General features: G+C 47.9%; 1 protein-coding gene across 4 annotated transcripts in view; it reads left to right on the top strand.

Annotated features, from left to right (window-relative positions):
* The window catches only part of map7d1a (MAP7 domain containing 1a), a 260340-nt gene that overhangs the window by 228409 nt on the left and 5759 nt on the right, over positions 1 to 26172 (top strand). For all 4 annotated transcript variants that reach the window (XM_043717932.2, XM_043717931.2, XM_043717933.2 and 1 more), the window contains 4 exons: positions 9274 to 9454; positions 16540 to 16644; positions 17885 to 17935; positions 21390 to 21456. In XM_043717932.2, coding sequence (XP_043573867.1) covers positions 9274 to 9454; positions 16540 to 16644; positions 17885 to 17935; positions 21390 to 21456 — 404 coding nt within the window. The remainder of the gene's footprint in view (positions 1 to 9273; positions 9455 to 16539; positions 16645 to 17884; positions 17936 to 21389; positions 21457 to 26172) is intronic.

Genomic DNA, 26172 nt, shown 5'->3' with positions numbered 1-26172 from the left:
TCTGGGTTTGGGGTCTATAGTGGGTTAACACACTGTCCCTTCACTCTCTGGGTTTGGGGTCTATAGTGGGTTAACACACTGTCCCATCACTGTCTGGGTTTGGGGTCTGTAGTGGGTTAACACACTGTCCCTTCACTCTCTGGGTTTGGGGTCTATAGTGGGTTAACACACTGCCCGTTCACTCTCTGGGTTTGGGGTCTATAGTGGGTTAACACACTGTCCCTTCACTCTCTGGGTTTGGGGTCTGTAGTGGGTTAACACACTGTCCCTTCACTCTCTGGGTTTGGGGTCTATAGTGGGTTAACACACGGTCCCTTCACTCTCTGGGTTTTGGATTCAGTGCGTTAACACACTGTCCCTTCACTCTCTGGGTTTGGGGTCTATAGTGGGTTAACACACTGCCCCATCACTCTCTGGGTTTGGGGTCAATAGTGGGTTAAGACACTGCCCCATCACTCTCTGGGTTTGGGGTCTATAGTGGGTTAACACACTGTCCCTTCACTCTCTGGGTTTGGGGTTCAGTTGGTTAACACACTGCTCCATCAATCTCTGGGTTTGGGGTCCATAGTGGGTTAACACACTGTCCCTTCACTCTCTGGGTTTGGGGTTCAGTTGGTTAACACACTGCCCCTTCACTCTCTGGGTTTGGGGTCTATAGTGGATTAACACACTGCCCGTTCACTCTCTGGGTTTGGGGTCTATAGTGGGTTAACACACTGTCCCTTCACTCTCTGGGTTTGGGGTCTGTAGTGGGTTAACACACTGTCCCTTCACTCTCTGGGTTTGGGGTCTATAGTGGGTTAACACACGGTCCCTTCACTCTCTGGGTTTGGGGTCTGTAGTGGGTTAACACACTGTCCCTTCACTCTCTGGGTTTGGGGTCTATAGTGGGTTAACACACTGTCCCTTCACTCTCTGGGTTTGGGGTCTATAGTGGGTTAACACACTGTCCCTTCACTCTCTGGGTTTGGGGTCTGTAGTGGGTTAACACACTGTCCCTTCACTCTCTGGGTTTGGGGTCTATAGTGGGTTAACACACGGTCCCTTCACTCTCTGGGTTTGGGGTCTGTAGTGGGTTAACACACTGTCCCTTCACTCTCTGGGTTTGGGGTCCAGTGGGTTAACACACTGCCCCATCAATTTCTGGATTTGCGGTTCAGTGCATTAACACACTGTCCCTTTACTCTCTGGGTTTGGGGTTCCGTGGATTAACACACTGCCACATCACTCTCTGGGTTTGTGGTTCAGTGGGTTATCACTCTGCTCCATCACTCTCTTGGACTGGGTCTATCGTGGGTTAACACACTGACACACCCCTCTGGTTTCGGGGTTCAGTGGGTTAACACACTGCCCCATCACTGTCTGGGTTTGGGTCTATCGTGGGTTAACACACTGCCCCATCATCCTCTGGGATTGGGCCTATCGTGGGTTAACACACTCCTCTTCACTCTCTGGGTTTGGGGATCGGTGGGTTAACACACTGTCCCTTCTCTCCCTGGGGTTCAGTGTATTTACAAAGTCACTTCTCTCTCATGGATTTGGATCTATAGTGGGTTATCCCACTATGCCTTCCCTCTCTGGGTTGGAGTTCAGTGGGTTAACACATTGTCCCTTCACTCTCTGGGTTTGGGGTTTATAGTGGGTTAACACACTGCCCCTTCACTCTCTGGGTTTGGGGTTTATAGTGGGTTAACACACTGTCCCTTCACTCTCTGGGTTTGGGGTCTGTAGTGGGTTAACACACTGTCCCATCACTCTCTGGGTTTGGGGTTCAGTGGTTAACACACTGCCCCATCACTCTCTGGGTTTGGGGTTCAGTGCATTAATACACTGTCCCTTTACTCTCTGGGTTTGGGGTTCCGTGGATTAACACACTGCCACATCACTCTCTGGGTTTGGGATTGAGTGGATTAACGCACTGTCCCATCACTCTCAGGGATTTAGTCTATCATGGGTTAACACACTACCCCATCATCCTCTGGGTTTGGGTCTATCGTGGGTTAACACACTGTCCCTTCACTCCTTGGGGTTCAGTGTGTTTACACAATCACTTCTGTCTCTGGATTTGGGTCTATTGTGGGTTATCCCACTGCGCCTTCCCTCTCTGGGTTGGAGTTGTGTGGGTTAACACATTGTCCCTTCACTCTCTGGGTTTGGGGTATAGTGGGTTAACACGCTGCCCAATCACTCTCTGGGTTTGGGTATCTATAGTGGGTTAAGACACTATCCCTTCACTCTCTGGGTTTGGGGTGTATAGTGGATTAACACACTGCCCCATCACTCTCTGGGTTTGGGGTCTATAGTGGGTTAACACACTGTCCCTTCACTCTCTGGGTTTGGGGTCTATAGTGGGTTAACACACTGTCCCTTCCCTCTCTGGGTTTGGGGTTCAGTGGGTTAACACACTGCCCCATCACTCTCTGGGTTTGGGGTTCAGTGCATTAACACACTGTGCCTTCACTCTCTGGGTTTGGGGTCTATAGTGGGTTAACACACTGCCCCTTCACTCTCTGGGTTTGGGGTCTATAGTGGGTTAACACACGGTCCCTTCACTCTCTGGGTTTGTGGTCCATAGTGGGTCAACACACTGCCCTATCACTCTCTGGGTATGGGGTTCAGTGGGTTAACACACTGCCCCATTAATCTCTTGGTTTGGGTCTATTGTGGTTTAACACACTGTCCCTTCACTCTCTGGATTTGGGGTTCAGTGGTTTAACACACTGCCCCTTCACTCTCTGGGTTTGGGGTTCAGTGGTTTAACACACTGCCCCTTCACTCTCTGGGTTTGGGGTTCAGTGGGTTAAAAAACTGCCCCTTCAGTCTCTGGGTTTGGGGTTCAGTGGGTTAACACACTGTCCCTTCGCTTCTTGGCGTTCAGTCGTTTACACAGTCACTTCTGTCTCTGGATTTGGGTCTATAGTAGGTTATCCCACTGCGCCTTCCCTCTCTGGGTTGGAGTTGTGTGGGTAAACACACTGTCCCTTCACTCTCTGGGTTTGGGGTACAGTGGGTTAACACACGGGCCCTTCACTCACTGGGTTTAGTGTCTACAGTGGGTTAACACACTGCCCCGTCACTCTCTGGGTTTGGGGTATCGTGGGCTAACACACTGCCCCATCACTCTCTGGGTTTGGGGTCTATAGTGGGTTAACACACTGTCCCTTCACTCTCTGGGTTTGGGTCTATAGTGGGTTAACACACTGTCCCTTCACTCCCTGGGGTTCAGTGTGTTTACACAATCACTTCTGTCTCTGGATTTGGGTCTATAGTGGGTTATCCCACTGCGCCTTCCCTCTCTGGGTTGGTGTTCTTTGGATTAACACATTGTCCTTTCACTCTCTGGGTTTGGGGTATATAGTGGGTTAACACACTGCCCCATCACTCTCTGGGTTTTGGATTCATTGCGTTAACACACTGTCCCTTCACTCTCTGGGTTTGGGGTCTATAGTGGGTTAACACACTGCCCCATCACTCTCTGGGTTTGGGGTCAATAGTGGGTTAAGACACTGCCCCATCACTCTCTGGGTTTGGGGTCTATAGTGGGTTAACACACTGTCCCTTCACTCTCTGGGTTTGGGGTTCAGTTGGTTAACACACTGCTCCATCAATCTCTGGGTTTGGGGTCCATAGTGGGTTAACACACTGTCCCTTCACTCTCTGGGTTTGGGGTTCAGTTGGTTAACACACTGCCCCTTCACTCTCTGGGTTTGGGGTCTATAGTGGATTAACACACTGCCCCATCACTCTCTGGGTTTGGGGTCTATAGTGGATTAACACACGGTCCCTTCACTCTCTGGGTTTGGGGTCTATAGTGGGTTAACACACTGCCCCTTCACTCTCTGGGTTTGGGGTTCAGTGGGTGAACACACTGCCCCATCACTCTCTGGGTTTGCAGTCTATAGTGGGTTAACACACTGTCCCTTCACTCTCTGGGTTTGGGGTCTATAGTGGGTTAACACACTGTGCCTTCACTCTCTGGGTTTGGGGTCTATAGTGGGTTAACACACTGCCCCTTCACTCTCTGGGTTTGGGGTCTATAGTGGGTTAACACACTGCCCCATCACTCTCTGGGTTTGGGGTCTGTAGTGGGTTAGCACACTGTCCCTTCACTCTCTGGGTTTGGGGTCTATAGTGGGTTAACACACTGTCCCTTCACTCTCTGGGTTTGGGGTCTGTAGTGGGTTAACACACTGTCCCTTCACTCTCTGGGTTTTGGGGTCTATAGTGGGTTAACACACTGCACCATCACTCTCTGGGTTTGGGGTCTATAGTGTGTTAACACACTGTCCCTTTACTCTCTGTGTTTGGGGTTCTGTGGATTAACACACTGTCCCATCACTCTCTGGGTTTGTGGTTCAGTGGGTTATCGCTCTGCTCCATCACTCTCTTGGACTGGGTCTATCGTGGGTTAACACACTGACACACCACTCTGGTTTCGGAGTTCAGTGGGTTAACACACTGCCCCATCATATTCTGGGATCGGGTCTATCGTGGGTTATCACACTCCTCTTCACTCTCTGGGTTTGGGGTTCGGTGGGTTAACACACTGTCCCTTCACTCCCTGGGGTTCAGTGTATTTACAAAGTCACTTCTCTCTCTGGATTTGGGTCTATAGTGGGTTATCCCACTGCGCCTTCCCTCTCTGGGTTGGAGTTCAGTGGGTTAACACATTGTCCCTTCACTCTCTGGGTTTGGGGTTCAGTGCGTTAACACACTGTCCCTTCACTCTCTGGGTTTGGGGTTCAGTGGGTTAACACACTGCCCCATCACTCTCTGGGTTTGGGGTCTATAGTGGGTTAACACACGGTCTCTTCACTCTCTGGGTTTGTGGTCCATAGTGGGTTAACACACAGCCCTATCACTCTCTGGGTTTGGGGTCTTTCGTGAGTTAACACACTGTCCCTTCACTCTCTGGGTATGGGGTTCAGTGGGTTAACACACTGCCCCATTAATCTCTGGGTTTGGCGTCTATTGTGGGTTAACACACTGTCCCTTCACTCTCTTGGTTTGGGGTTCAGTGGGTTAAAAAACTGCCCCTTCAGTCTCTGGGTTTGGGGTTCAGTTGGTTAACACACTGTCCCTTCACTCCCTGGGGTTCAGTCGTTTACACAGTCACTTCTGTCTCTGGATTTGGGTCTATAATGGGTTATCGCACTGCGCCTTCCCTCTCTGGGTTGGAGTTGTGTGGGTTAACACATTGTCCCTTCACTCTCTGGGTTTGGGGTTCAGTGGGTGAACACACTGTCCCTTCACTCTCTGGGTTTGGGGTTCAGTGGGTTAACACACTGTCCTTTCACTCCCTGGGGTTCAGTTGTTTACACAGTCACTTCTGTCTCTGGATTTGGGTCGATAGTAGGTTATCCCACTGCGCCTTCCCTCTCTGGATTGGAGTTGTGTGGGTTAACACACTGTCCCTTCACTCACTGGGTTTAGGGTCTCTAGTGGGTTAACACACTGCCCCTTCACTCTCTGGGTTTGGGGTTCAGTTGGTTAACACACGGGCCCTTCACTAACTGGGTTTAAGGTCTATAGTGGGTTAACACACTGCCCCATCACTCTCTGGGTTTGGGGTATCGCGGGTTAACACACTGCCCCATCACTCTCTGGATTTGGGTCTATAGTGGGTTATCCCACTGCGCCTTCCCTCTCTGGGTTGGAGTTCTGAGGGTTAACACAGTGTCCCTTCACTCTCTGGGTTTGGGGTATAGTGGGTTAACACGCTGCCCAATCACTCTCTGTGTTTGGGGTCTATAGTGGATAAACACACGGTCCCTTCACTCACTGGGTTTGGGGTATCGTGGGTTAACACACTGTCCCATCACTCTCTGGGTTTGGGGTATCGTGGGGTAACACACTGACCCTTCACTCTCTGGGTTTTGGATTCAGTGCGTTAACACACTGTCCCTTCACTCTCTGGGTTTGGGGTCAATAGTGGGTTAAGACACTGCCCCATCACTCTCTGGGTTTGGGGTTCAGTTGGTTAACGCACTGCCCCATCACTCTCTGGGTTTGGGGTCAATAGTGGGTTAAGACACTGCCCCATCACTCTCTGGGTTTGGGGTTCAGTTGGTTAACGCACTGCCCCATCACTCTGTGTTTGGGGTCGATAGTGGATAAACACACGGTCCCTTCACTCACTGGGTTTGGGGTCTATAGTGGTTTAACACACTGCCCCATCACTCTCTGGGTTTGGGGTCTATAGTGGATAAACACACGGTCCCATCACTCTCTGGGTTTGGGGTCTATAGTGGTTTAACACACTGCCCCATCACTCTCTGGGTTTGGGGTCTATAGTGGATAAACACACGGTCCCATCACTCTCTGGGTTTGGGGTCTATAGTGGGTTAACACACAGGCCCTTCACTCTCTGGGTTTGGGGTCTGTAGTGGGTTAACACACTGCCCCATCACTCTCTGGGTTTGGGGTTCAGTTGGTTAATGCACTGCCCCATCACTCTCTGGGTTTGGGGTCTATAGTGGATAAACACACGGTCCCTTCACTCACTGGGTTTGGGGTCTATAGTGGTTTAACACACTGCCCCATCACTCTCTGGGTTTGGGGTCTATAGTGGATAAACACACGGTCCCATCACTCTCTGGGTTTGGGGTCTATAGTGGGTTAACACACAGGCCCTTCACTCTCTGGGTTTGGGGTCTGTAGTGGGTTAACACACTGTCACGTTACTCTCTGGGTTTGGGGTACAATGGGTTATGACACTGTCCCTTCACTCTCTGGGTTTGGGGTGTATAGTGGGTTAACACACTGCCCCATCACTCCCTGGGTTTGGGGTCTATAGTGGGTTAACACACTGTCCCTTCACTCTCTGGGTTTGGGGTCTGTAGTGGGTTAGCACACTGTCCCTTCACTCTCTGGGTTTGGGGTCTGTAGTGGGTTAACACACTGTCCCTTCACTTTCTGGGTTTGGGGTCTATAGTGGGTCAACACACTGCCACATCACTCTCTGGGTTTGGGATTGAGTGGGTTAACGCACTGTCCCATCACTCTCTGGGTTTGTGGTTCAGTGGGTTATCACTCTGCTCCATCACTCTCTTGGACTGGGTCTATTGTGGGTTAACACACTGACACACCACTCTCTGGGTTTGGGTCTATCGTGGGTTAACACTCTGCCCCATCATCCTCTGGGATTGGGTCTATCGTGGGTTATCACACTCCTCTTCACTCTCTGGGTTTGGGGTTCGGTGGGTTAACACACTGTCCCTTCACTCCCTGGGGTTCAGTGTATTTACAAAGTCACTTCTCTCTCTGGATTTGGATCTATAGTGGGTTATCCCACTGCGCCTTCCCTCTCTGGGTTAGAGTTCAGTGGGTTAACACACTGCCCCATCACTCTCTGGGTTTGGGGTTCAGTGCGTTAACACACTGTGCCTTCACTCTCTGGGTTTGGGGTCTATCGTGGGTTAACACACTGCCCCTTCACTCTCTGAGTTTGGGGTTTATAGTGGGTTAACACACTGTCCCATCACACTCTGGGTTTGGGGTCTATAGTGGGTTAACACACTGTCCCTTCACTCTCTGGGTTTGGGGTTCAGTTGGTTAACACACTGCCCCATCACTCTCTGGGTTTGGGGTTCAGTGCGTTAACACACTGTGCCTTCACTCTCTGGGTTTGGGGTCTATAGTGGGCTAACACACAATGCCCCATCACTCTCTGGGTTTGGGGTTCAGTGCGTTAACACACTGTGCCTTCACTCTCTGGGTTTGGGGTCTATCGTGGGTTAACACACTGCCCCTTCACTCTCTGGGTTTGGGGTTTATAGTGGGTTAACACACTGTCCCATCACTCTCTGGGTTTGGGGTCTGTAGTGGGTTAGCACACTGTCCCTTCACTCTCTGGGTTTGGGGTCTATAGTGGGTTAACACACTGTCCCTTCACTCTCTGGGTTTGGGGTCAGTAGTGGGTTAACACACTGCTCCATCACTCTCTTGGACTGGGTCTATCGTGGGTTAACACACTGACACACCACTCTGATTTCGGAGTTCATTGGGTTATCACTCTGCTCCATCACTCTCTTGGACTGGGTCTATTGTGGGTTAACACACTGACACACCACTCTCTGGGTTTGGGTCTATCGTGGGTTAACACTCTGCCCCATCATCCTCTGGGATTGGGTCTATCGTGGGTTATCACACTCCTCTTCACTCTCTGGGTTTGGGGTTCGGTGGGTTAACACACTGTCCCTTCACTCCCTGGGGTTCAGTGTATTTGCAAAGTCACTTCTCTCTCTGGATTTGGATCTATAGTGGGTTATCCCACTGCGCCTTCCCTCTCTGGGTTGGAGTTCAGTGGGTTAACACATTGTCCCTTCACTCTCTGGGTTTGGGGTTCAGTGCGTTAACACACTGCCCCTTCACTCTCTGGGTTTGGGGTCTATAGTGGGTTAACACACTGTCCCTTCACTCTCTGGGTTTGGGGTTCAGTGGGTTAACACACTGCCCCATCACTCTCTGGGTTTGGGGTTGAGTGCATTAACACACTGTGCCTTCACTCTCTGGGTTTGTGGTCCATAGTGGGTTAACACACAGCCCTATCACTCTCTGGGTTTGGGATCTATAGTGAGTTAACACACTGCCCCATCACTCTCTGGGTATGGGGTTCAGTGGGTTAACACACTGCCCCATTAATCTCTGGGTTTGGGGTCTATTGTGGGTTAACACACTGTCCCTTCACTCTCTGGGTTTGGGGTCTATAGTGGGTTAACAGACTGCCCCTTCACTCTCTGGGTTTGGGATCTATAGTGGGTTAACACACTGTCCCTTCACTCTCTGGGTTTTGGGTTTATAGTGGGTGAACACACTGTCCCATCACACTGTGGGTTTGGGGTCTATCGTGGGTTAACACACTGCCCCTTCACTGTCTCGGTTTGGGTCTATAGTTGGTTAACACACTGCCCCATCACTCTCTGGGTTTGGGGTTCAATGGGTTAACACCGTCACTTCACCCTCTGCTTTTGGGGTTCTATGGGTGAACCCACTGTCAGTTCACACTGAATCCGAATGTGGTGGATATTCCTGGCATCTTTTCCATCTGAGCACCTTGGTGTATACTGCCGAGCTGAGGGCCTGTTGCCGAGTGAACGGAATTTGGCAATCTGCATCAGATCTGCGAACCTGCCCTGCAAGAGGTGTTTATTGAGAATCGTGTGTCTGTCCGTGTGCCTGGTGTATTAACAGTGGTCTGGCCTTTGTGAGTAATAACCCCAAGCAAACTCCGTTCGGCTGAAGAAAGTGAACCGTTCATTCTGTTGACTGCAGGCAGATGAAGGAGGAAATTGCCCGCCGAAAGGCTGAGGAGAAGGCCCAGCGCGTGGCTGAGGCACTTCGTCGTGAAGAGGAAAGGCAGAGACGTGAAGAGGAACAGCGTCTCCAGGAAGAGGAGTGTCAGCGCAGGCTAGCTGAAGCTGAGCGGGAGGAAATGGAGCGCCTGCAGAAACAGGTCAGGTGCTCCGGATGTGGGACTCAGGATAAATCCCAGTCACATAACTTCCACCTCTGTCCGTTTCACAATCCTCTGGGGCTACGTCACCGTTCATGTGCAGCTTAGAGTTCAAAGTCAGAATTAGTTCGGTCTCTGGCAGAACAGGAAATGGGGAAGTGAGAACCGGATAAGCAACTGTGTATATGGGACACGGCTGGGAAGACGCAGCATCAGGAGAACATCGGCATGGTGCTCTGTGACCTGGGTCTGTGGAGCTGAGAAATACGTCACATTACTTTCTCTTCCCAATACTGACCTTCATGTCTTTGCTGTTGTTCTGAAGGCGCTAGCTGCAAGTTACTCATTCAGCCAGCACTGTGCACCTTTCAGAACACCAGCCAATTTGCCTTCCCTAGTGTAAAAATTATTTTTTTCATTGGAGAGGCCACTTTTGGGCCATGTGCGGTTCTGGTCACCCTGCTATAGGGAGGAAGTTAATAAATTGGAGACTGTTCAAAAACGGTTGACAAAGATGTTAGCGAGACTGAAGTGTTTGGGGTATCAGGAGAGACTGAATAGGCCGGGATGTTTTCACTGGAGCCTAAGAGGTTGAGGGGTAACCTTTATAGAAGTTTATAAAATCATGAGGGATGTAGGTAAGGTGAAGAACCAAGGTCTTTTCCCTGTGGTGGGGGAGTTCAAAAGGTGAGGGGAGAAAGATTTAAGGAAAATCATGTGTCACAGACTTGATTGAGTTTTTTGAAGACAGTATGAAAGGATTGAGGGCTGAGCAGTAGACATTGGTTACTTCAACATTAGTAAAGCCCTCAACAAGGTTCCACTTGGTAGACTAATTAGTGAAGTTAGGTCACATGGGATTCAGGGTGAGCTTGCCAACTGGATACATAATTGGCTTAAGATTAGATTAGATTCCCTACAGTGTGGAAACAGGCCCTTTGGCCCAACAAGTCCACACCAACCCTCCGAAGAGTAACACCCCCCACCCAACTAACGCACCTGACACTATAGACAATTTAGCATGGCCAATTCACCTGGCCAGCGCGTCTTTGGATTGTGGGAGGAAACCCACACAGATACAGGGAGATGTGTAAACTCCACAGAGGCAGTTGCCCGAGGCTGGAATTGAACCTGGGACCCTGGTGCTGTGAGGTTGCAGTGCTAACCACTGTGGCAGGAGACTGTGATTAATGGTGGAGGGTTGCTTTTCAAACTGGAGGCTTATTACCAGCAGTGTTCTACAGGGCTCAGTTCCGCATCCTCTTTTGTTGGTCATTTATATAAATGATTTGGATGTGAATATAGAAGGTGTAGTTAGTAAGTTTGCAGATGATATTGGTGGGATAGACAGTGAAAAAAGTTTTTCCAAGATTAAAAAGGAATTTTGGTTCAATGGGTCAATGGGCTAAAAATTGGCAGATGGCATTCAACCAGGGTAAATGTAAGGTATTGCATTTTGGTGCAGCAAACAGGGTTAGGACTTAGACAATTAATATAGCAGGGCCTTGGGTGGTGTTGTGGAACAGAGGGACCTCGTGGTGCAGGTACATAATTATTTGTAGTTTGCATAATATAGACAAGGTAGTTAAGAAGGTGTTTTGCACACTTGCTTTCATTGCTTTGAGTGTAAACATTGGGACGTTATGTTGAGGTTGTACAGGACATTGGTGAGGCCTCTTTTGGAATACTGTGTCCAGTTCTGGTCACCCCGGTACAGGAAGGGGTTAAGCTATAGAGGGTTCAGATGAGATATACCAGGATGTTGTCAGGTGTGGAGGGTTTGAATTATAAAGAAAGGCTAGATAGGTTGGGATGTTTTTCACTGGAGCAAAGGAGGTTGAGAGGCGACCTTATAGACATTTATAAAATAATGAGGGTGTAAATAGAGTTAATGGTTATTGTCATTCCCCTATGATGGGGGGGATTTCAAAACGAGGGGACACAATTTTAAGGTGAGAGGAGAGAGATGTATAAAAGACACGAGGGGCAATTTCTTTACACAGAGGGTGGTTTGTGTAAGGAATGAACTTTCAGAGGAAGTGATGGATGTGGGTACAACTACAGTGCTTAAAAGACATTTGGATGAGTACATGAATGGGTTAGGTTTGGAGGGATATGGGCCAGAAGCAGGCAGATGGGACTATTTAGTTTGGGACTATATTCAGCATGGACTGGTTGGATGGAAGGAAGGGTCTGTTTCCGTACTGTATGACTCTATAACAGGGAGCTGAGGGGCAACCTTTTCACACAGCGGGCGGTTTGTATGGAGAATGAACTGCCAGAGGAAGTGGTAGATGCAGGTCCAGAAACAACATTTTAAAAATATTTGAACGGGTATATGATATGGGCCAAGTGGGACTAGTTTAGTTTGGGAAATCTGGTTGGCATGGACAAGTTGGACTGAAAGGTCTGTTTCTGTGCTGTATGACTCTCTGACTCTGTCACTGTATTTTATTCAAACATGGGACGTGGATATCGCTGGCTGGGCCAGTACTTAATGCACATCCCTAGTTACCTTTGAGAAGGTGGTGGTGAGTTGCCTTCTTGAACCGCTGCAGTCCATCTGCCTCAGTGGTTGACCCTCAATGCCCTTAAGGAGGGAAATCCAGAAAACTAGAAACAGTATATTACACCTGACTAGACAGGAGTCAGAACCCAGCTTGATCTGACCCAGTGACCCTAATATTTACAGAAATGGAATAGGGAAGGCTATCTTGCAGCCAGCCAAATTGAGGGGTTGGTTGGAAAAATCCCGAGGCTGGGGCTGAGGAGGATGGATTGCTGAGGAGGGTCTTTGCAGTCAGAGCTGGTTGAGCACTGGCTGCTGGTTACAAGGTGGTGCTGAAAGGTGAGGAGGGGACTGGGAGGAGATGGCAGGATAGCAAACTCTGGATCACGGTCTTGTGGGTATTTGGTGGTGGCTGGTCACTAGGGGTGACTTGCGCGAAGGGCTGGAGGTGGGAGCCCTCCCACTTCCTTGTGACTTGTCAAGAGGATAAGAAAACAAATCTGGCCACTCTCTCTGCTGCCTCCACATCACTGCTGGGGACCTCAGCTCACCAGTATTGATCAAAACCACCCTCCCAGCTTGACAGAAAAGTGAGTTTCATCATTTGATGAGCTGACTGTTATCACTAATGACAGAGGAAGGGAAAAGGAGGAGGTTATGAAGCAACAATATGGGAAGTTAGGCAGGAATTCAAAAAGGAGGTCCTTGAGGGTAGTAATATCTGGATTACTCCCAGTGCCCGTGAACTAATGACAATAGGAATAGGGGGATAGAGCAGATGTAAACGTGGCTGAGGAGCTGGTGCAGGGAAGAAGGGTTCACATTTTTGGATCATTGGAAAATCCTCTGGAGTAGAAGTGACCTTTACAAGGAGGACGGACTGCACCTGAATTGGAAGGGGACTAATATACTGGCAGGGAGATTTGCTCGAGCTGCTCGGGAGGATTGAAACCAGTAAGGTTGGGAGGGCGGGGTGAACGCAGGGACATAGTGAGGAAAGAGATCAGTCTGAGACTGAAACCAAAAGAGAAAATGCTGGAAAATCTCAGCAGGTCTGGCAGCATCTGTAAGGAGAGAAAAGAGCAGACGTTTTGAGTCTATCTGACCCTTTGTCAAAACTAAAAAAAGGGAGAAATAGGGAGGTATTTCTCAGCCTAGTATAAATACCTCCCTATTTCTCCCTTTTTTTTAGCTTTGACAAAGGGTTAGTTAGACTCGAAGCGTCAGCTCTTTTCTCTCTTTACAGATGCTGCCAGACCTGCTGAGATTTTCCAGTATTTTCTCTTTTGGTTTCAGATTCCAGCATCCGCAGTAATTTGCTTTTACTCAATCTGAGACTGGTACAGTTGGAAAAGGAGCGAGTCAGTCAGGGCAGGCAGGAACAAAGCAGAGAGCAAGGTAGGACTAATAAATTAAACTGCATTTATTTCAATGCAAGGGGCCTAACAGGGAAGTCAGACGAACTCAGGGCATGGTTAGGAACATGGGACTGGGATATCATAGCAATTACAGAAACATGGCTCAGGGATGGGCAGGACTGGCAGCTTAATGTTCCAGGATACAAATGCTACAGGAAGGATAGAAAGGGAGGCAAGAGAGGAGGGAGAGTGGCATTTTTGATAAGGGAAAGCATTGATAAGGGAGGATATTCATCCAGGGAAGTTATTTGCGTGGAACTGAGAAATAAGAAAGAGATGGTCACCTTATTGGGATTGTATTATAGACCCCCCAATAGTCAGAGGGAAATTGAGAAATAAATTTGTAAGAAGATGTTATCTGTAAGAATAATAGGGTGGTTATGGTAGGGGATTTTAACTTTCCAAACATAGACTGGGACTGCCATATAGTGTTAAGGGGTTAGATGGAGAGGAATTTGTTAAGTGTGTACAAAAAAAAATTCTGTTTCAGTATGTGGATGTACCTACTAGAGAAGGTGCAAAACTTGACCTACTCTTGGGAAATAAGGCAGGGCAGGTGATTGAGGTGTCAGTGGGGGAGCACTTTGTGGCCAGCGACCATAATTCTATTAGATTTAAAACAGTGATGGAAAAGGATAGGCCAGATCTAAAAGTTGAAGTTCTAAATTGGAGGACGGTCAATTTTGACAGTATTAGGCAAGAACTTTCAAAAATAGATTGGGGGCAGATGTTTGCAGGTAAAGGGACGGCTGGAAAATGGGAAGCCTTCAGAAATGAGATAATGAGAGTCCAGAGACAGTATGTTCCTGTTCGGGTGAATGGCAAGGCTGATGAATGTACATAATGCTGAATGATAAGAGAAATTGAGGGTTTGTTTAAGAAAGGGAAGGAAGCATATGTCAGGTACAGACAGCAGAGATTGAGTGAATCCTTAGTAGAGCATAAAGGCAGTAGGAGTATACATAAGAGGGAAGTCAGGAGGGCAAAAAAGGGACATGCAATAGCTTTGGCAAATAGGGTTAAGGAGAATCCAAAGAACAAAAGGGTAACTAGGGAGAAAATAGGGCCCCTCAAAGATCAGCAAGGCAGCCTATGTGTGGAACCGCAGGAGATGGGGAAGATAGTAAATGACTATTTTGCATCAGAGGTTACTGTGGAGAAGGACATGGAAGATATAGAATGTGGGGAAATAGATGGTGACATCTTGAAAAATGTCCATATTACAAAGGAGGAGGTGCTGGATGTCTTAAAACGCATAAAGTTGAATAAATCCCAGGACCTGATCAGGTGTACCCTAGAACTCTGTGGGAAGCTAGAGAAGTGATTGCTGGGTCTCTTGCTGAGATATTTGTATCATCGATAGTCACAGGTGACGTGCCGGAAGACTGGAGGTTGGCTGACGTGGCGCCACTATTTAAGAAGGGTGGTAAGGAAAAGCCAGGGAATTATAGACCAGTGAGCCTGACATCAGCGTGGGCTTCCCAGCTCAGTGAACATACTCACAACAATGACAACCAGCACCCAAGCTACAAATCTTTATGCAAACATTGGGAAATCGGGTCGCATGAACTTGATTGAGTTTTTTGAAGAAGTAACGAAGAGGATTGATGCGAGCAAAGCAATGAACGTGATTTATATGGACTTCAGTTAGGCATTCAGTGAGGTTCCTCATGGGAGACTGGTTAGCAAGGTTGGATCTCATTGAGTACCGAGAGAACTAGCCATTTGGATACGGAACTGGCTCGAAGGTAGAAGACAGAGGGTGGTGGTGGAGGGTTGCTTTTCAGACTGGAGGCCTGTGACCAGTGGAGTGCCACAAGGATCGGTGCTGGATCCGCTGCTTTTTTTCATCATTTATATAAATGATTTTGATGTGAATGTAGGAGGTATAGTTAGTAAGTTTGCAGATGACACCAAAATGAGAGGTGTAGTGGACAGCAAAGAAGGTTACCTCAGAGTACAATAGGATCTTGATCAGATGGGCTGATGAGTGGCAGATGGAGTTTAATTTAGATAAAAATGAGGTGCTGTATTTTGGAAAAGCAGAACTTATATACTTAATGGTAAGTTCCTGGGGAGTGTTGCTGAACAAAGGGACCTTGGAGTGCAGGTTCATAGCTCCTTGAAAGTGAAGTCACATGTGGATAGGATAGTGAAGAAGGCGTTTGGTATGTTTTCCTCTATCGGTCAGTGTCAGAGTTGGGAGGTCATGTTGCGGCTGTACAGGACATTGGTTTGGCCACTTTTGGAATATTGCGTGCAATTCTGGTCTCCTTCCAAAAGGTGTTGTGAAACTTGAAAGGGTTCAGAAAAGATTTACAAGGATGTTACCAGGATTGGAGGGTTTGATCTATAGGAAGAGGCTGAATAGACTGGGGCTGTTTTCCCTGGACCGTCAGAGGCTGAGGGGTGACCTTTGTAGAGGTTTATAAAATCATGAGAGGCATGGATAGGGTTAAATAGACAAGGTCTTTTCCCTGAGGTGGGGGAGTCCAAAACTGGAGGATATAGGTTTTAGATGAGAGGGGAAAGATTTAAATAGGACCTAAGGGGCAACCTTTTCATGCAGAAGGTGGTGTGTGCATGGAATGAGCTGTCAGAGGAAGTGGTGGAGGCTGGCGCAATTACAACATTTAAAAGATATCTGGATGGATATATGAATAGGAAGGGTTTAGAGGGATATGGGCCAAGTGCTGGCAAATGGTACTAGATTAGGTTAGTATATCTGGTCGGCATGGACAAGTTGGACCGTTTCTCTGCTGTACATCTCTGTGACTCTATTAATTCAGTACACAGCACACTCCAGACCTTAACTCTCACTGTGTGAAAAAGATTTGTCTTCCCTCAGATTTTGTTCCTTTTTGCCAGATATGTTAAATCCATAACTTCGTTCTCAATCCCTGGCCAGCATGGACGGGTTGGACCGAGTTGTCTGTTTTCATGCTGGACATCCAAATAACTCTTATGACCTCCTGGCCTACACTGACCAATATCTCCCTGAGTAGGACATGCAGCCACCCAAAGATAACGTTCTCACAGGGATGGGGAGGAGGATTAATGAGGGCTTCACTGTAATCCCAAGGAATCACACAGACGCAGGAGGACATTGAAGCCATTAATCTGAGAGGAACTAACATTACTGATCCTCCTATCCTCAGAGAGAAGAGGCAGAGGCTCGAGCACGTGAGGAGGCAGAGAAACAAAGACTGGAACGAGAGAGACACTTCCAGAAGGAAGAGCAGGAACGGTCAGCGAGAAGGAAGGTAACTCCCGGCTGTGAACATGCTCGCTATGACTACTGCACTATAACCATGTTGCCATGGTATTGATGATTTTCAACCCATTTTATAGTTCTACTGATTCCAACTTCTGAAAGTGCCCCTTTCTTAAGAAAGGGCCAGTTGCATTGTTGATGGTCTCCCAGGAAGTGATTGGCTGTCTGAGCCCAGGGCCCTCACTGTGTCCTCGAGCCACCAGGAACAGACAGGGACAACCGTGCCCATGTCCCACGGGCGAAGGGGCAGATGTGGAATGCTGCAAAAGATCTTCAAGGAATCTTTCCCAGTCATGTGGCTGTCTCTGTGTGTTTGCTGCTACCTCTACTCTTGATTCCCCTTCACGGGAACCTCTGTCACTAGCCAGGGGATGCTGTGTACTAGTGTACCACCCAGCATACCAACCAGTCTAGTCTGCATGTGACTCCAGGCCCAGACTTATTCCCAGATTGAAATGACCTAGAGTGTCAATCAGTTCAAGGACAACCGGCTGCACCAACCCAAAGTACCATCTCAGTGTACCAATCTGCTGTACTAACCCAGTGTACCAACCTGCTCAAATATCACCATCAGGATCAGGGCCTCCATACTGCCCCTGACACTTGCACCCAGTCTCGCCCATGGACTGGGCACAGGTCAATCTGAGCCCAGCAGCCCCTTCCTCCCATACTTTCCCAAGCACAGTGACTCACCTCCAAGCACAGAGCCATCTAACCCACACTGCCCCCAACCACAAACCCAGTGCCCTCTCCCTGTCATACCCCCTGGCTGCCAGCTTCCCCCACCCCAGTCCTGGGGTCTCTCCCCCACCTCATGCCATTGGAGGACATGGCAGGGGTGGATGGGGTCAGGTGGGCTATGAAATATGCTATATTCCCATAAGAGAGACCTGAAAGCAGGAGAGCAAAAGAGTGGAGCTGAATCGTGCTGCAGTAATACTGGGAAGGTGGGGTGGGGTTGAAGTCTGAGGTTTGTGGAGGTGGCAGGGGCAGGGGCAAGATGAAATTATTCCAGAGATGACACAGCTGAGGTCCTGAGGCCTGTGAGTGAATCCAGGCTGTGAACCCTCATTATTGCATTGAGTGGATTTGCTTTGGGATAATAACAAGCAGCAGGACCCTGTCCAAAGACTGTGGACAGTTTTTACTCAGTCCAGCAGATTAAAGGGTGATAATTGCATCTTGTCTAGCCAGTTCATTCAGTGTATTTCCTTTATCTCTGTCTGCAGCGCCTGGAACAGATTATGAAAAGGACCAGGAGGTCAGATTGTCTGGATAAGGTATGTCTCTCTCTCTCTCTCTCTCAAATATTACAGAGACCTTCCATTTGCACTATTCCTTACTTTTCTCGCAATAGACATGAATATAAATGTGTTGGTTTTAAATCGTTTGAATGTATGGAAAACCTGTGATTTGGATATATACAAAATCGATTAGGCCATTCTCTAGGTGCTGGGGGAATGCAGCAATTATTAGGGCCCAAGTACTGAAGTCTCCAGAAACCCAGGGACAGGTACAAGAGACATTGTTAAAAAGTCTCATGGAATGGTGCCGCCAACTCAGTAAGGTTGGAGAACAAAGTGCTGGAAGTTATTTCACAGATGTAAAGAGCTTGGGTTAGACCCCATTTAAAGTATTGGCTGCAGTGGGGAGGCAGTGGTGATACAGGGTTAGTTAATCCAGGCTAATGTTCTGGGGACATAGATTTGAATGCCACCTTGGTGGATGGTAAAATTGCAATCCAATCTGAATATAATGATTAAATGATAATGATGGCACTGTCAATTGTCATAAAAAACTCATCTGATTCAGTAATACCCTTTTAGGAAGAATGTCTTGACCCCCTTACCTGGTCTCATCTGCATGTGACTCCAGACCCAGGTTCATTCCCAGATTAAAATGGCCTACAAAGCCAATCAGTTCAAGGACAGTTAGGGTTGGGCAACAAATGCTGGTGATCTCCAATGATGCCTACATCCCATCTAAGAGTGAAAATGTTTTGAAAATCTAACCAAAGAGATGATGTGTTTAACTTTGGGGGAACACAGCACTGTTCAAAATGAGTTCAGTATAATGACCAGCCCTATAACGGTGGCTCAGTGGTTAGCACTGCTGCCTCTTAGCGCCAGAGACCCAGGTTGGATTCCAACCTTGGGCCACTATCTGTGTGGAGTTTGCACATTCTCCCTGTGTCTGTGTGGTTTACTCTGGGTGCTCTGGTTTCCTCCCACAGTCCAAAGATGTGCAGGTTGGGTGAACTGGCTGTGCTAAATTGTCCGTAGTGTTCAGGGATGTGTAGGCTGGGTACATTAATCAGGGGGAATGTAGAGTAATAGGGGAGGGGAATGGGGTTTGGAGAGTTTCAGTGTGGACTTGTTGGGCCCAATGGCCTGTTTCCACACTGTAAGGATTCTAATTCTAATAAAGAAGGCTGGAGCTCTCACTTGCCTGTTCCGTCATGACTCACATCTGAGCCAGCAGCTTGTGGGTTCAAGTCCCATTCCTGATCCTCGAACACAAAAATTAAGGCTGATCTTCCAAATCTGTGTTGAAGGTAGGCTGTGCTGTCAGAAACACCATCAGCTAAATGAGGCATTAGACTGAGGCTTCATCGCCCCCCTGAGGTGGATACAAAATGTTCCACATTATTTTTTTTAAAAGAGTAAGGAATTTGGCCTGGATGCCTTGGACATTGGTCACCCCTTATTTGGCATTCTGAAAGCAAATTGTCTGGTCATCATCACATCCACTGTTTGTGGGATCTTGCTGTGTTCATGCCAGGTCTCCCACCTCCCAGCAGTGAGTGCACTTTAAAAGCTCTTTGTGAGCAGTAAGTTTGGGATGTGTTGTGGCGTTTTACACACACATGCAAGTGTTTAACTTTTTTTCAGTGTGTTAAAGATATTCTATTGGATCAGTTTGAGGTGATTAAATAAGGAGAGATGAAATGGCATTTGGTGGTAGGAGGGTTGGTGGGGTGGGGAGGTGTGTGTCTAAAATAAGGGGATGATCTCAGGAAGCATTGCTGACATTGAAGGGTACTGCAAGTCTGCAATGCTGTTCCCCTCAGAGAGATGCTGAGACTGGAGATGAGCGGGAAGTGATCGTACTGAGGTTTGTGGATACTTGTTACGCAAGCGCATTGCAGAGGTACGGAGATTGACCACAATGATGGGGCTGTGCTCTTGGCCAGATGGTTCTGCTTAACAGTGTCTATGTAATAATGAGAGAAAGACTTTAGTTGTTTTTTTATTTTCTTTCACTGAAGAATCAACGTTCACAACTGGTTCCGTGTGCCCAGTGGATCAAGTTGGTTTGACCATGTCAGGGTTACTTTGTGTCTTTGTACTCGTTTTGGGAGACAAGGCGGTGTATGGAGATTCTGATTGGTGGCACTGTCCTGCTGGTGTCGCCTGGTTGCTGCGGCCATGTCCGGATTGATGCTCGGCTCCTGTACTTTGGGCGATAGAGCTCGATTTTGATAGGTGCACCTTGGTTCTCTGGTTTACTGATCTCAGTAATCGTGTAGTTACAGGAGTAACAGTTCTCACTTTGACCCTTACTGCTTTGAAGCCATTGCCACTGACTGACATGGCGTGACTCAAGCTGGTTGATTGGTGGAGGTGGTTGATGTTGGCTAACACTGCTCTGATACCGATCACTGAAGCGTGGAGGTGGTTGCCAAGGACTATAGCTGCACTGACGCTGATCACTGATTGGTGGAGATACTTGCTGTTGGCTTTTGCTGTGCTGACGCTGATCACTGATTGGTGGAGATACTTGCTGTTGGCTTTTGCTGTGCTGACGCTGATCACTGATTGGTGGAGATACTTGCTGTTGGCTTTTGCTGTGCTGACGCTGATCACTGATTGGTGGAGATACTTGCTGTTGGCTTTTGCTGTGCTGACGCTGATCACTGATTGGTGGTAGTGGTGGTCTGTTGCTGCGCTGATGCCGCTCACTGATTGGTGGTGGTGGTTGACGAGGGCTGTTGCTGCGCTGACGCTGATCACTGATTGGTGGTGGTGGTTGACGAGGGCTGTTGCTGCGCTGACGCTGATCACTGATTGGTGGAGATGGTTGCTGAGGACTATTGCTGCTCTGATGCCAATCTCCAATCGCTGGGGAGTGTTGCCAGTATCTAAGTTCACTCTGATGGTACTGACGGATTAGTGGTGACATTTGCCGTTTGGTTTCACTGACCTGATGGTAATTGCGGATTGGCTGAGACCTTTGCTGATGACTGTGACTGTTGTCATGGTGATCACTGATTGATGAAGATGGTTGCTGATCGCTATCGCTGCTGTGGCGACGATCATTGATTGGTGGAGACTTTTGCTGATGACTCGTACTTTTCTGTTCGTGGTGGCTATTTGGTGGAGATGCTTGCTGATGGCTAGCTCTGCTCTGTTGGTGATAGCTGCCTGATGGAGATGCTTGGCAACAGCTGTCCCAGCTTTCTTCAACGCTAATTATTGGAACTGGGTGCTGGTAGCTGTTAGCACTCTCCTCTTGGCTGATTGGTGGAGGGAGTTGCCTCTGGTTACCATTGCTGTCATTCTCTTTCCTGATTGGTGGGGGGAGTTGCTGCTTGCTACCGCCACCCTTGGTCTCTTGCCTGATTGGTGGATGGAATTGCCTCTGGCTCTGACTGCCTTGCCAGTGGCTGGAATTGTGATGTTTTATATGACTCAATGAAGATTGAGGAACTTTCTTTGTTCTTCCCTCCTGTAGAAAGATGACAAAAAGTCAACTGCTGACGGGGAGCCAGATGACAAGGAGACAAAGGCAGAGCCAAAGGGTAAGATGGGAAGGGTCGGGGATGGGGAAAGATGAGAAAGCTAACCTCCTTTTCCGATCAGCTCCAGTCTGGAGGAACATCACACTCTCACTGCAGCATGAGGAGTTTCTCTTTACCGGGTCTTTCGAAATTTTGCATAAAGCTTACACACAGTCTGCTACATTGGAATCTGCCCTCCCAGGTTCCCACCCATATTCCACCATTTTCCTTTTTCCTTTAATAGTTTAACCTGTTCTTCAATGTTCAAAAGTTTCTTTCCTTTATTGAAATAATTCTCACACTTCCTATTCAAATCCCATCATCTTATCCCACGTTCCAGACCCCCTTCATCGATCTCTCATTCCAGATCCCCTTCATCGATCTCTCATTCCAGACCCCCTTCATCGATCTCTCCTACTTCCCTCAAACAATCCCTCAGTCTAGACTCGCTCAATCACTAGCAGCACTCTGCTTCCCTCCAATCAGTACTCCCCATTCAGAATTTTTAGCACACCTTTTGTGTTGTTGGCTAATCTCGAGGCTTTCTGTTCTCATTTTCTGTGTCTTTTCTCTCACTGTGCAACATCCCCTTACTGCCTCAATATTCTTTTTCTTGTATGGAGCCCAAATGCTAAACAGTATGCTCGTATACGTTTACAAAGCTGATGGGTGAGGGGATGAATTATGAAGCAGAAAGTAACCACTCAGGAAATAACGCAAACCATCAGCAGTAAATTAGAAAGAGTAAGATTGTGAACCTGGGCAGAGCAATTTGAATTTCTAAACAGAAATTACAGCGTGGCTATAAAATGGATAGTGTTGCTGAGGTAGTTTTTCACATTTCTAGGAACTAATATTGTCTAGTTTATGTGACACTTCAGAATGCTTTTGATGAAGTTCCACATGAGAGACTTCTAATTAAGTTCAAATCCATGGAAAGTTGTGCCTTAACTTTTAATTCCAGACTATCCAATTTTTCTCATAGTTAGTGTTCCTGGCAACATTCCCCACTGACTCAATGGTTAGCACTGCTGCCTCACAGTGCCAGGGACCCAGGTATGATTCCTTGGGTGACTGTGCAAACTCCACACAGATGTTCTCCCCATGTCTCCGTGGGTTTCCTCTGGGTGTTCCGGTTTTCTCCCACAATCCAAAAATGTGCAGATTAGGTGGATTGGCCATGCTAAATTGTCTAACTCTCAGGTCCCACTGCCTCCGACTCCCTCCATCAGGCCTCGGGTCTCACTGTCTCTGACATCCTGGCTTGGACCTTAGGTGCCACAGTCTCTGCCTCCCTCCCTCAGGCCTCCGTTCCCACTATCACTGACACCCTCCCTCAGGCCTCCGTTCCCACTATCACTGACACCCTCCCTCAGGCCTCCATTCCCACTATCACTGACACCCTCCCTCAGGCCTCCGTTCCCACTATCACTGACACCCTCCCTCAGGCCTCCGTTCCCACTATCACTGACACCCTCCCTCAGGCCTCCGTTCCCACTATCACTGACACCCTCCCTCAGGCCTCCGTTCCCACTATCACTGACACCCTCCCTCAGGCCTCCGTTCCCACTATCACTGATACCCTCCCTCAGGCCTCCGTTCCCACTATCACTGACACCCTTCCTCAGGCCTTTGTTCCCACTATCACTGATACCCTCCCTCAGGCCTCCGTTCCCACTATCACTGACACTCTCCCTCAGGCCTCTGTTCCCACTATCTCTGAACCCTCCCTCAGGCCTCTGTGCGCACAGTCTCCGACACCCTCCCTCAGGCTTCTGTTCCCACTATCTCCGACACCCTCCCTCAGGCCTCTGTTCCCACTATCTCTGAACCCTCCCTCAGGCCTCTGTGCGCACAGTCTCCGACACCCTCCCTCAGGCCTCTGTTCCCACTATCACTGAACCCTCCCTCAGGCCTCTGTGCGCACAGTCTCCGACACCCTCCCTCAGGCCTCTGTTCCCACTATCTCTGAACCCTCCCTCAGGCCTCTGTTCCCACTATCTCCGACACCCTCCCTCAGGCCTCTGTGCGCACAGTCTCCGACACCCTCCCTCAGGCCTCTGTTCCCACTATCTCCGACACCCTCCCTCAGGCCTCTGTTCCCACTATCACTGAACCCTCCCTCAGGCCTCTGTGCGCACAGTCTCCGACACCCTCCCTCAAGCCTCTGTTCCCACTATCTCCGACACCCTCCCTCAGGCCTCTGTTCCACTATCTCCGACACCCTCCCTCAGGCCTCTGTTCCCACTATCTCCGACATCTTCCTTGAGCCACTCTTACTTTGTAAGTGTAATGCAAAGCGTATGCTCTAACTATGGTCTAACTGGTGTGTATGCTTGTCGCCCTGTCTATGTATCTTCAGGAATCAGCACACTTAACACCTCGAGGTCTCTCTGTTGTTTTACCCCTTCAGTTTATTCTATTGTACTCCATAGCCTTGTTTGCCGTCCGCAGATGCAGTGCCTCACACTTGTCCCAATGGTATTCCATTTGCCACAACCCTGTTCACCTGAAAATCTATTGTTTGTTTCCTGCAGACTTCCTCACTATCAACCATTTCTGGTATCGCCTGCCAACTGCTTAATCAGACACCGTATATTTATGTTGAAAATGTGTTGCTGGAAAAGCGCAGCAGGTCAGGCAGCATCCAAGGAACAGGAGATTCTCCTGTTCCTTGGATGCTGCCTGACCTGCTGCGCTTTTCCAGCAACACATTTTCAGCTCTGATCTCCAGCATCTGCAGTCCTCACTTTGTCACCGTACATTTATGTATAAACCATTGATGTATACCACAAACAGCGAAGGATCCGGTGCTAAGATCTGCAGAACCTCACTGGGAGCATTATCCATTCGATCATCAATATCCCTGTTAAACATAATTTTGCTTCCTGACTCTGAGCCCATTTTGGATGCAATTTGCCACATATCACTTGCCTCAAAATCTCATCAGCTTTTGCTTTCTTGACCAGACTGCCATCAGAAACCCTATCAATCTGTGTTAAAATCCATATAGAATCCATCAAATGTGTTATACCTGCATTTAACTTGTTATCATCTCAAAAGGAAAATTCAGTCCAAGTTGTTCAGCTTCCCTGAACAAGTACTGTCCTCAGTTAATCCATGCTTTTCTAAATGATGATTTGTAGTGTCTCAGAATTTTACCCTGTAATTTGCCCACCACCAAGTTAAGCTGGCTGACCTGTAATTACACAGTCTGCCCTTCCTTGCTTTTTTTAGAACACAGAACAATGTTAGCCCTCTCTAGCACCACACCCATGACCAGAAAGGATTGAAAAATGGTCACAGCTGCCATTATTTATTCTCTTGCTTCTCTTCGTCCTGTTGGGTACATGTCGTCCAGGCCTGCTGACTTTTATCTAAATTTAAAATGTGCTGAACCCCTTCATATTTCATTTCTCACTGTTAATCCTATCACTAACTTCACACTCCTTCTCCCTAAGTATATTGTCTCTGTTGTTTCTCTGCTGGGAGGCATAGAGATGTACAACACGGAAACAGATCCTTTGGTTCAACTCGCCCATGCCAACCAGATATCCTCCATTAATCTAGTTCCATTTGCCAGCACTTGGCCCATATTTCTCTAAACCCCTCCTACTCATGTACCGATCCAGGTGCCTTTTAAATGTTGTAATTATACAAAGGGGCCAGAATTGAACTCAGTACTCCTGAAGTGTCCTAACAGTGTCCTAATCAGTCACAACATGGCCTCCCAACTCCTTTACTCAGTACACTGACCAATAAAGACAAGCGTTCCAAATGCCTTTTTCACTCTCCTGCAACTCCGCTTTCAAGGAACCATGAACCTGCACTCCAAGGTCTCTTTGTTCAGCAACACAGCAACGTACTGTTAGGTGTATAAGTCCAGCCCTGATTTGCCTTACCAAAATGACATTGATCTCAATTAACCACCATCTGCCATTCCTCAGCCCATTGGCCCATCTGATCATGATCCTGTTGTACTCTGAGGTAACCTTCTTCGCTGTCCACTGCACCTCCAATTTTGATGTCATCTGCAAACTTACTAACTATACGTCCTATGTTCACATCAAAATCGTTTATATAACTTACAAAATAAAACTGATCCTGTGGCAAACTGCTGGTCACAGCCCTCCAGACTGAAGACAGATGTCAAAGCATTCATTTCGGTTAATTTGCATGATTTGCACTTCCAAACACAGGTTACTTTTTCAAACTCTGAAAGTAACAGAGTGGGAGGGGAATTTAACAAAAGAAATAGCGAGGCTGTAACATCAAGTAGGAGATGGTGTTTGAACAAGGTCTGCAGAGTTCTGGTCATGAGCCACTGACTTTTGTTTGCAAGTAGTCTGAATGCCAGCCAGCCATTACATCTATCTTCAATGTAATATTAAAGGATCACAAAGCGAGTTGAATATAGTTAATGATTAGCCAAATGTTTGATACAAATCATAGATCAGGGCAGACAAGCAGCAAAGTAGGAATTCAATCCTGACAAATGTGCACATTAAGATACATTAGACATAGTTTGTCTCGAAAAGCCTTCAGGTGAATTGAATGCAAATAGCCCTGGAACAGGCCCACGATAACAATGGGCTGCTCACCATCTTGAGGTCATGTGTCGGTCAATTTTTAAAAAACTGGGATCACAGTATATCCTGAAAAGGCAACTGAAGTTGTTTGGAGAGAAACTTTCAAAAGCAAAATGGAAAAGCATTTGCAAATGAGAAAAGCAAGTCA

This window comes from Chiloscyllium plagiosum, unplaced genomic scaffold (genome assembly GCF_037043375.1).
Source record: "Chiloscyllium plagiosum isolate Xiang-an unplaced genomic scaffold, Cpla_swu_hap1 HiC_scaffold_30, whole genome shotgun sequence".
Lineage (NCBI taxonomy): Eukaryota > Metazoa > Chordata > Chondrichthyes > Orectolobiformes > Hemiscylliidae > Chiloscyllium > Chiloscyllium plagiosum.
This window is presented reverse-complemented; position numbering and strand designations above follow the sequence as displayed.